General features: G+C 57.7%; 1 protein-coding gene across 1 annotated transcript in view; it reads left to right on the forward strand.

Annotated features, from left to right (window-relative positions):
* Window positions 1-143: 143 nt before the first annotated feature.
* Window positions 144-11,166, forward strand: part of LOC141490547 (P2X purinoceptor 1-like) — a 13,345-nt gene continuing 2,322 nt past the window's right edge. Inside the window, 12 exon segments of the mRNA XM_074190554.1 lie at window positions 144-235; window positions 1,248-1,268; window positions 1,270-1,318; window positions 1,648-1,716; window positions 1,719-1,743; window positions 4,916-4,996; window positions 5,249-5,390; window positions 6,625-6,755; window positions 7,178-7,268; window positions 7,788-7,853; window positions 10,540-10,644; window positions 11,007-11,082. Of these exon segments, the coding sequence (XP_074046655.1) occupies window positions 185-235; window positions 1,248-1,268; window positions 1,270-1,318; window positions 1,648-1,716; window positions 1,719-1,743; window positions 4,916-4,996; window positions 5,249-5,390; window positions 6,625-6,755; window positions 7,178-7,268; window positions 7,788-7,853; window positions 10,540-10,644; window positions 11,007-11,072 (897 nt within the window). The 5' untranslated portion in view covers window positions 144-184 and the 3' untranslated portion in view covers window positions 11,073-11,082.

Genomic DNA, 11,166 nt, shown 5'->3' on the forward strand with positions numbered 1-11,166 from the left:
GTATGAACAGCACGCAGGGTCTTCTGGACCATTAAAATTCTCACTACCACCCCCACCATGACAGGCCCCACAGCCCCCTCCCCAGTCTACTCTCTTCTATGGGCAATATCAGAGCATTGGCCTCAGCATTCCACCCCCCCCATCTGCATTTTCTTACTTCTAGGGTGACAACTCCTTCGTGGTGATGACCAACCTTATTGTGACTCCCAGGCAGGTTCAAGGGCGCTGTGCTGATGTAAGGACCCTCTCAGAAAGCATGTGGGCCAAAGGGCTCTCCTCTGGGACCTCAGGGCTGTCTGACCGTGACCTTCCCCTTGACCCCCACCGGTGTTAATTTGTAGGGTCCGGTTCTATTTGGGGGGGGCCACTCCCTGGCTCAGCATTCTCAAATTTGAGAAGCTTGGATTCAAGAGTACACAAGACCCAGCACCCCATCTCGCCTGAACCTCTATGACTTTCAGGGGCCCAAACCTCACTAGCCTACCTCATCCTGTCTGCTGTGGGAGGAGGGCGCTGGATTTGGGGAGGTCAGATCTGCCCTCCACTTACTGCGAGACCTTGGCTCAGTCATTGCTTTCCTCAGGGAGGGACAGGAGATTCTTCCTCCCTTGCATCTACTATGCTGGGTTCCCTTCTAGGAGTTAAAATGCTGACCCTGGAGCCCAGAAGACCTGAGTTCGAATCCTGTCTTAGTCATTTACTGGCTATGTGTCCCTGAAGGAAGCTTAACCTTTATCAGCCTCAGTTTCTGTGTGTGTGTTTGCAAGGCAAGGAGCTTAAGTGTCTTGCCCAAGGTCACACAGCTAGGTATGTGTCTGAGGCTGGATTTGAACTCAGGTCCTCCTGACTCCAGGGCTGCACCACCTAGCTGTCCCAGCCTCAGTTTCTCTGTCTGTAAAATGGGGGCATTTCTCATAGCACTTACTCTAGAGAATTGTTGTGAGAAAGCAAATGAAAAGTTGGGTTTTTGGTCTAAGGAGCAAGATGGAGGGAGAAAACTGCAAGTTCTTCTTGGCCTGGGACTGAGGGGAACACGGAGAGAGGCTCCCTGGGGTGGCGTGTTCCCTTGGGGCCTCTGCTGCCACGACACCATGGCTGGCAAGCAGTAGTGGCTCTTGACTGGGATACCTGTAGGGACGGGGAGCTCATTACCTTGTGGGCAGTTTTAGGAGTGATCCCTGAGGAGCCTGGGGGAGCAGAGGGAGTGGATTCTTCCCTCCTCATGTGGTGTCTCCTGTTGCTTTCAGAATCCAGATGTGGGGACCTGCCCAGGATGATCGTGCTTGCCCTGCAGGAAAACTCAAACGAAAGGGCCAAGGTGAAGAAGGCCCCCCGCCCCCGCCACCTCCCCACCCCCAGCCAAGTCTCTCTGGGCCCAAACAGCTGCAGTTTCCTCTTCCCAGAGAATCTGGCCTTGGCAAACCCTCCCCATTGGGGCACAGACCCTCCAGCCTGGTCCTGGGGCCCAGACCCCACTATGGGGGCCCCTCCCCCTTGTCTCTCCTCCCTCCCTTTCTTTCTCTTTCCCCCCATCCTGCCTGCTGAGCGGCTTCCCAAAGGGTGGGGGGTGCAGCCAGACCAGAGCCCTGGGTGTGGAGGTTTGGGGGTACCCCCATCTCAGCCCCTCCCCCGCCCTCCTCTGCGCAGGCATCCAGACAGGCAGGTGTGTGGCCTTTAACAGCACAGTCAAGACCTGTGAGATCCTGGGCTGGTGCCCGTGGAGGTGGACGATCACATCCCAAAGTAAAGGGGGCGGGGATGGGGGGAGGGCTTTGCCTTTAGGACTTAGGTCCTCTCCCAAAGTATTCCCCCCACCCCCACACCTCACTTATCTCAACAGGAGCCAGATCAGTATCATGAGAAGCTCAGTTAGGGGATCTGAGTTCCAATTCTGCCTCCGCTGCTGACCCACAGAGTGTGACATGCAAATGCCCCTGTGACTTCACTAGGTCCCTTCATGACTTCTTTTTAAAAGGAAGGAAGGAAGGGAAGGAGGCAGGAAGAGAGGGAGGAAGACAGGGCGGGAGAAAGAAGGGGAAGGAGGAAGGAGAGAAGAAAAAGAAAGGGAGAGAGGGAGGGCAGGAGGAAAGAAAGGATGGAAAGAAGAAAGTCTAGAAGCCCCCGACGATTGACAAATAGCTCTTCTGATCCTCACAACCATCCTGGGAGGCGGGCACTGTCATCATCCTCATTTTACAGGTGAGGAAACTGAGGCAGGCAGCAGTTAAAGTTTTCCTGCTCAACCCCCTCGGTCAGTGCAGCAGGATTAGGGCAGGAAAAACCTGGGGCTGGGGCTGGGGTGAGGACATGGGTGGGTGCACTGCCTGCTCGTCTGGGACACGAGGGAGAGAGAGCTCCCAGGAAGGAGGGAGGGTCACAGCTTGGCTCCCTTTGTCATTTTTCTCTTGGGATGGGTCCCACAGGACTGGGGGTGGGATGTCTCAAGGATGGCCCCTGGAGAAGGGAGGACCCTCCTGCTGCTCCCCCCAGCCCAAAGTCAACGGGTTTGCTTTCCAGATGTTCTGGGGGGCAACGGAGCATCAGGCCCAACTGGTCTTTGGCCACTTCCCTTTCCCTCGTCCTTCAATGCCTGGACCCCTGGGGTAGGGAAGGGGACGCCCAGAGGCCCACCTCATGACCCAGCCCCAAGAGAAGCCTGCCTGATGGCGGCCTTGCTCCCCAATGTTGAGGGCTGGGACATGAGGCTGGAGGGAATGATGCTGACCTGGAGAGTCAGGCGACCTGTGATCTGGGGACTCGGCTCACTGTAAAGGGGGCAAGTTTGAGCCTGGTGCTTCATTCACTCACTCATTCCCTTCATTCGTTCACTCACTCATTCATTCATTCACTCCATTCATTCATTCACTCGCTCCATTTACAAAGCACCAGCTTTATATGAAGGACTAAACTGGTGCATCCATCCCTCCCTCCCTCCCTTCCTTCCTTGCTTCCTTCCTTCCTTCCTTCCTTCCTTCCTTCCTCCCTCCCTCCTTCCTTCCTCCTTTCCTTCCTTCCTTCCTTCCTTCCTTCCTTCCTTCCTTCCTTCTTTCCTTCCTTCCTTCCTCCCTCCCTCCTTCCCTCCCTTCCTTCCTTCCCTCCTTCCTTCCTTCCTTCCTGCCTTCCTTCCTTCCTTCCTTCCTTCCTTCCTTCCTTCCTTCCTTCCTTCCTTCCTTCCTTCCTTCCTTCCTTCCTGCCTTCCTTCCTTCCTTCCTGCCTTCCTTCCTTCCTTCCTCCCTTCCTTTCTTTCTTCCTTCCTTCCTCCCTCCCTCCCTCCCTCCTCCTCCCTTCCTTCCTTCCTTCCTTCCTTCCTTCCTTCCTTCCTTCCTTCCTCCCTTCCTCCCTCCCTCCCTTCTTCCTTCCTTCCTCCCTTCCTTCCTTCCTTCCTTCCTTCCTTCCTTCCTCCCTCCCTCCCTCCTTCCTTCCTTCCTTCCTTCCTTCCTTCCTTCCTTCCTTCCTCCCTCCTTCCTTCCCTCCTTCCTTCCCTCCTTCCTTCCTTCCTTCCTCCCTCCCTCCCTCCCTCCTTCCTTCCTTCCTTCCTTGCTTCCTTCCCTCCCTCCCTCCTGCCTTCCTTCCTTCCTTCCTTCCTTCCTTCCTTCCTTCCTTCCTTCCTTCCTTCCTGCCTTCCTGCCTTCCTGCCTTCCTGCCTTCCTTCCTTCCTTCCTTCCTTCCTTCCTTCCTTCCTTCCTGCCTTCCTGCCTTCCTGCCTTCCTGCCTTCCTGCCTGCCTTCCTGCCTTCCTGCCTTCCTGCCTTCCTTCCTTCCTTCCTTCCTTCCTTCCTTCCTTCCTGCCTTCCTGCCTTCCTGCCTTCCTGCCTTCCTGCCTTCCTTCCTGCCTTCCTTCCTTCCTTCCTGCCTTCCTTCCTTCCTTCCTTCCTTCCTTCCTTCCTTCCTTCCTCCCTTCCCTCAGTCGCTCATTCTCCATTTACAAAGCACCTGCTTTGGATGAATCACTGGTCAGTGGGGGGGGCATTCAAAGATGGAACTGGAATGAGCTTTGTCCCCCCACACCTGGAGTTTCTTCCCCTGTGAAAGTCGGGAGTGGGATTGGTCAGGCCTCAGTTGCCCGTAGAGGCTGGCTCTGAATGGCAGTCCTGGGCCTCAAGGACAGGAGTGGGGAGGGGGCAGGCTCACCCAAGCCACAGTAGAGAACACAAGGCGCAATAACTCCCTGGTCCCTTCCCACTGTCTCTAATTGTTTGGACCTCATCTGGAACCTCATGACAGCGGCCCTCAGAGCTGGGGGGAGTGGGGGAGACTGGGCCCAGTCCAGAGGTTATTGAGGGCCTGGGCTTGGCCAGAGTGAGGCGAGGCAGAGGGATGGGGCTGCTGGCTGGGGTCCCAGTCTGGAGAGGACAGGAATGGAATGAGGGGTCAGGCAGAGGCAAAAACCCAGCCCAGAAGACAAAGTCAGGCGCCTGGTGGCCCAAGCCCACTAGGTTGGCCCCTGGAAGCCTGGGGGTGAGCCCTGCCCCACCCCCAGCCCTACTCCTGCCAGGGCTCCACTTGAATCCCAAGGAGACACTTCAAAATAATTGAAGGCATTGTAGAATCAGTCCCATGCCAGCTGTGCATCGTGCCTCAGTTTCCTCATCTATAGAAGGGAATGGTGAACCCCTCCAGGAGCTCTGCCAAGAAAACCCCAAATGGGGTCACAGAGAGTCAGACAGAACTAAAAGCACCTGAACAAGCTCGGGAGTCTGGCTCTTTACTGAGTCACGTCTGCTTTGACCCTTTGGACACCTCACTGCGTTTGTCTCTGTAAAACGGGGGCTTACATCCAGCCCCCTCCCATGGGGTTGGGGGGGTCCAAGGAGCTGGCTTAGGTTGGGCAGGTGGGGGGGGGGATGCTCCTGAGAGGAGGGGGAGGAAGGAGGAGGGAGAGGAAGGGTCCTGAAGGCGAGCTGGGTCTCTTGCAGCCCGGCCCTCCTGAGGGAAGCTGAAACCTTCACCCTCTTCATTAAGAACAGCATCAGCTTTCCCCGCTTCAAAGTAAACAGGTAAGGCAGTGAGCCCCCAGCAGAGAGGCTGCCCCCCCGAAGGGCTGGGCTTCGGGAGCCCCCTGGGACAGAAGGAGCCGGGCTGGGGAGGCTGGCCCTCTGGGCCTCTGGCCTCCAGGGAACTGCAGGGAGGTGAGGGGGGGACTAGGGAAGAGCCCACTCACTGCCCAGGACTTCTCATCCCCAAGGCCAGCCCCCCGGGCTCCCCGGCTCCACCGGGGCTCCCCAGGTCACAGGCTGTCCTCCCTGCAGGAGAAACCTGGTGGAAACTGTAAGCAGCCAGTATCTGAAGAACTGCACGTACCACAGGAGCAAGGAGCCCCTGTGCCCCATCTTCAACCTGGGCTCCATCGTCCACTATTCAGGCCAGAACTTCAGCACCCTGGCTGTGAAGGTACAGAAAGGCTTGGGGGTGGCTGGGGGTGGCAGAGACAGAGCAAGGTCAGAGAGACAGAGGGAGACAGAGAGGGAGCGAGGCAGAGGTAGAGCAGAGCCCCTGGGAAGGAGCCCTGACCCAGAGGCAGTTGCTTCCAAGCCTCTCTAGACTCCCAGGGCAGGGGCTGGGTCTCCTCTGGTCCTTGTTTCTTTCCCCTCCCGTCCTTGGTCTGAGCCCAGGGCTAGCTAGGCACAATGGACTCCAGAAGAATTGAGAAATGCCTAGAGAATGCTTTGGAGCCCCAAGGGGAGCCCAGTCTCTGCCAGGAGACAGCTCAAGGCCTCTCTGGTGCTTCCCACGCTCTGCTGGGGATGTTTTCATAACCTTTCCATGATGGCTGGGAGAGCTCAGGAGGGAGGCCAGGATGGCGCCTGTAGAGGATCCCCCCCCCCCATTCCACTCCCTAACCCAACTTTCAACAGCAGAAGGGGTGGCCAGAGCCTCAGGGCAAAGGAGGTGCCTTCTTCTCTGCCCTATATCTAGGGCAAATTGGGTCTGGGGGCCCCAGATAGTAATCTGTCTCCAAGAGTGGCCACAAGATCCCTGCTGTTCCATCCACCACGTCCCCATCTGACTCTGAGTCCTTGTCTCTGTCTTTCTCATCTCTCTGACGGTTTCTCTGCCTCTGTCTCTTTCTCACATGGATATGGAGAAAAGCAGGTGAGATGCTATGGGGTTCCCACGGGCCAAGATGGTGCCAGGGCAGCTGCAGCTGCCTTGTTCATCCAAGGAATGGTGCGTGACAAGGCCAGAGACGGCCACCCGGTGGTGAGACTGGAGGCCATGAGCAGCCCAGGTCTGGGCCTCCACCACCCCAGTTCCTGTCCCCCACTTGCAGAGATCACCTCAACATCTCACTTGCTTCTCCATAGCTGGGCAAGGTGGCTCCCGCTGCCCTGGCCCCATCTTGGCCTGTGGGAACTCTGGGGAGCTGGGCTTCCCACAAGGGAACATTTCCCAGGTCTTGAGTTCCGAGTGACGGTCATTCCGGCTGCCAGTCACCAATGTGTCTTCTCTGCTCTTAGCCAACCGGACCACCATTATCATCCCAACTCAGTGAGGTGGCTACTTCATGCCCATTTTGTGGATGAGGAAACAGGCGCACACAGCTAGAAGGAGTCCATGATGGGACCAGAGTGTGCCCTACCTTGGCTCACAGGAGCCCTGTCAAAGTCTTCTGTTTTCCCCAAAGGGTGGAGTGGTCGGTATCACCATTGACTGGAACTGTGACCTGGACTGGGCCGTGCGCCATTGCAAACCTGTCTATGAGTTCCACAGCCTGTACAATGAAGAAAACAACCTCTCCCCAGGCTTTAACTTCAGGTGGGGGTCCCAGAGGGACTGGCCTGGGCAAGGGCACGGCCCTAAGCGTGGGCAGAGCAAGTAGCCGTCCGCTGCGTCTGTAGAACTCTGGAATGGGGCTGATGGGAGCGGCCTCCTTGGCCAGGGCCAAGTCACTTCACTTGATCCTCAAAATGCCCCCAGGATGCTTGATATTGGGAAATGGGGGCCCTGGAGGCCTTGTGGACGCTGCCCAATGAATGGAACTAGAAACACCTTAAAAAGAAGACCAAGCAATGGAGGTGTTTTTCACATCCGCCCAGTGACCCAGGAGGTGGCAGCTCCCTACCTTGTGTCTTGTGTCCCTGCCTTTACTCCACTATCTTGGCTCAGAGATGGGGGCATTTCCGAGGTCTAGAACATTACAGGTCTGACTCTCTCCTGACCATTCCTTCCTTCTCCAGGTTTGCCCGCTACTACATGGAGAATGGAACCCACTGCCGACGCCTGTTCAAAGTGTTTGGCATCCGCTTTGACATCCTGGTGAATGGCCAGGTGAGAGGGCTGAAGCTGGCCCCAGGCGGCAGCCCAGGGGGCGACCCCTCCAGCCTTTGTCTCAGTGAAGGGGGCATTGTAGGGCACCCAGGCTGCCCTGGAAGGGCACCCTGATGAGGAGGGAGGAGTGGAGATTGGAAGGGCTACCCCAGAGCTCAGAGCCCAGTCAGACTTGGGCAGAGTTCTAAACCAGGTCCTCCTCCTCAAGGGTCAGCTCTCTTTTCAGGGCTGACCCATGCCTTCCCTCCTTCCTTGAACTGGTCCCAAGGGCATGGGGAGCCCTAACTGCCCAGCAAAGGGAACTGGAATCACCCATCTGCCTCTGAGGGCAATGGCACCATTCAAGACCCTGCCAAGTCCATTATAAGAGATTTTTGATATGGGTCCAGGGACCTGGGCTCAGATCTCACTTCTGTCACCTACTCCCTGTGCGACTGTGGGTAGGTGAAGGGGCCAGGTCAAGTCTCTAAACATGTGATTCAGTGGGATTTTTGTTCAGCTTTGACCTCTTCTCCACAGGCGGGCAAATTTGACATCATCCCCACGATGACAACCATTGGGTCTGGGATTGGAATCTTTGGAGTGGTGAGTAGGGGTGGCCATGGGGAGTGGGGGAGAAGGAGCCACATGTGCCCCTCTTTGTGTAACCAGAAGGCAGGAGAGGGGCCAGTGAGAGAGCCGAGGGCCAGATGGCCATGTACCCAGGTTAAGGGAACTGGGCTAGTAGGAAAGCACCCCAAGAGGAACGACCTCCTGTGTCTTCTCTTGTGCTGAGCTGCTGGCTGGGCCCGGGGAGATGGATGCTCATGGGATGGCCAACGCCACCCCCAGGCAATCCTGACCCCTCACTTTGGGTCAGTAACACTCCCCACATCACAGGGCGTTGGTAGGGTGGGGTACCGGGCTTTATACTGAGGGATGCATCATGTCTCTGCCCTCAAGCCCAGTCGACAAGGAGGTGCAAGGTGGAGGCCATCAGGGCAGGCTTCCTGCTAGAGGTGGCCTTGGAGCTGGCAAAGCCCAAGTTAGAGAGGAACTTGAAGGAAGTGAGGGCTTCCAGGACTAGGGAGGGACTGACAGCCCACCCCCACCCCCGGGAGCTAAGGAAGGGAGAGGGGCAATCCAGAGGCGTGAAGGCCTTGGGTCTCACTGGGTGAGGCTATCTGACCAGGAAATTGAACTGAGGGCACCAGTGGCCTTGGAGGGAGGGCAGTGCTTTGAGGGTAGAAGGGGAATGGCTATTTGGGTGACTTCTCAGGGGTCTGCTATGTCTCTACCTTGAGACTGCCAAGATACCTGGAACACTCTTCCTAGAGAACTCAGGAATCCAACCCTGACTCCAGGTTCTCCAGGTGTCCTGGGCCCCATTAAGAAGATGGCCTTTCCCAGGGCCTATGGGGGGGGGGGTCCTGGGCCCAGTGGGTAGCCTGGCATAGGCAGTTCCCTGAGACTTATGGGCAGCCCTACTGGAGGGGCCAGTCAATCAAATGACCTTGCTAGAGTGCCAAGGCATTGGATCCACAAGACAAATGTGCCTGCCCTCGGGGGGCTGCCAATCTCAGAGGATGCTCACAGATGCCACCTTTGTAGGATAGCTATGGTGATGGGAGGAGTCCTACCAAGGGAACAGCATGTGTGCTGAGGAGGAGCCTTCCGGGTGGGAGGTCACTTTAGCTGGAGCAGAGAGTGTGGCGGGGCAGTCATGAAGATCAGCCTGGAAAGCCAGGTGAAGACAGGTGGGAGAGGCTTTGAATGCCAAGCCCAAGGGCAATGGGGAGCCACAGGTTACTTTAGTAATCCAGGGTGCAGGGGTGGAGGGAGGGGGACCAGAGAGAAGGGGATACTGAGTCTTGGCAGTGGTGGGACTTGGGGGAGAGGGGAGTCCAGGATGACACTGAGGTGAGCTCCTAAGAGCCCGGAAGGTTGGTGGTGCCCTAGACAGAGAGAAAGAGAGAGGGGGCAGGGGAGAGTGTGCTCAATGACCTCGGGCCATTTCTCTGACCCTCAGACTGAATGGGCATGGGTGCACCCAGCGGGTCTTGGAGGGGTGCACTGATCCCCAGGCCCTGACTAGAGCTGTTCCTGCTCTGCACCCCCCAGTCACCCACTCGCCCCTCAGGTAGAGATTGCTACCTGAGACCAGGAGGGCAGAACTTCTGGGACCACAAGGGGGAGCCCTGCCCGGGAAGCCTGGGTCAAGGCCTCTAGGCCGACTGGGGCAGCTCTTGGAGCATCCCTGGTCTCCTAGCAACCACAGCATTCCCTCCTTTTGGGCCGGGAGTCCCAGCTTCTCCAGGCCTGGAAGGGCTGCAGAATCCTTTCTTCCCAGGCAGCCTGAGCGCTGGCCTGGGCAGGTATCCTGGCCCCCCTTTTACAGATGGGGAAACTGAGGCCAGCAGAGAGGCCACAAGTGCCCCTAGATGGACAGCCAGGAATTAGCTGGGCTTGGTTTCCACCCCCAGGGCCCCTGCTCTTCAAAGGCAGAGGTAGATAATTGTCCCGTCTGAAGTCCTGGCCCTCTACAAGAAGCTCTGGTGTCCCCCAGTCAGTCAACCAGGAAACAAGCATGAATTGAGCACCAGCTGTATACCAACCCAGTCCCCTGCTATGCTCTGGGATACAGAGCAGCCACCTCCTAATGAGAGAGCGCCAGAACAAGTCCCCAGGCTTGGGCAGCCAGGAGAAGGGAGCCCCGGGGATGATCCCGAGGATGGCCAGGCAGAGAGCAGAGGCTCAAGGGCGGGCTGGAGGCTGGCGATGAGGGGGCCAGGTTGGGGGAAACAACAGGGGGAACTTGGGCAGGAGATCAGATCTTCCCACCCCCGAGTGTTTGGGTAAATAGGTGCCAGCAGCCACGGGGAGCGCCACCCTAAACTCCCAGAGGCCAGGCCACGAGGGGGCCGGCGGCCTCGAGTCCTCCCTCCATAGGGCCTCAACCCTTTAGCTAGAGTCAGTCAGAGAGTCTGCGCGTGCCCCAGTAGGGGCTGACTCTGATGAGGAGTGCCAGGGGGCGAGGGGGGCAAGGCCACTGGTGCCCCGAGCCTCGGTTTCCTCAGTCGCCATGATTACGCTGTCTCCCCTCCCACACAGAGTCAAGGCGATCTGCCAAGGCAGAGACGTGCCCAGTCACCCCCTTCCTCCTGACTTCAGTGGCTCCCCCACTCCTGGGGGAAGGGTGGTGGGAGATGGAAGGGAGACAGCTGGGAAGGAGCTTCTGGGCTCAGGACTCCCGTGGCCACTGATGCCCATGGCCCTCTGTGCCCACTCCCAGGCCACCGTGCTCTGCGACCTGCTGCTTCTACACATCCTGCCCAAACGTCACTACTACCAGCAGAAAAAATTCAAGTATGCCGAAGCAGACACGGGTCAGGGGCCTGTGAGTACCTGCTGGCCTGCCCTGTTCCAGTGCCCAGCCCTCCACCCTGGTGTCCGTGGTGCTCCTGAAGACACACACACACACACACACACACACACACACGTGTAGACACACATGCCCATGCATGCAGCAGATGTTGGGGAGGTCAGAGCTAGGCCCCCCCACTCCCTGGTGTCCACACCGTTCCCCACAGAGGAGGAAGCTGCCTCCGTCCTGACACCCCTCCCATGCCTGGCACCTCTCTGCTGCCCCTGCCCCATGTGCCAGGGTTCTGCTGGGAGAAGGCAGGAAAGGCAGTATTCTCATGGGCTCCCTGTCCCCACTCATTTTTTTTTTTTTTGGTTCCGGGGCCTGTTCTCCAGACAAGGAACAATGAAGACACCTCAGGCTCGACCATGGTCCTCCAGGAGAGTATGAAGACACACTGACATGTGGAAGGTACCTGGGATGGGATGGGGAGGGGGACACGCATGGGCAGCTTTCCTGCTTAGCTCTGGAGTATCTCCCCTAGGGAGTCTTCCC

The sequence above is a fragment of the Macrotis lagotis genome, chromosome 6 (genome assembly GCF_037893015.1).
Source record: "Macrotis lagotis isolate mMagLag1 chromosome 6, bilby.v1.9.chrom.fasta, whole genome shotgun sequence".
NCBI classification, from domain to species: domain Eukaryota; kingdom Metazoa; phylum Chordata; class Mammalia; order Peramelemorphia; family Peramelidae; genus Macrotis; species Macrotis lagotis.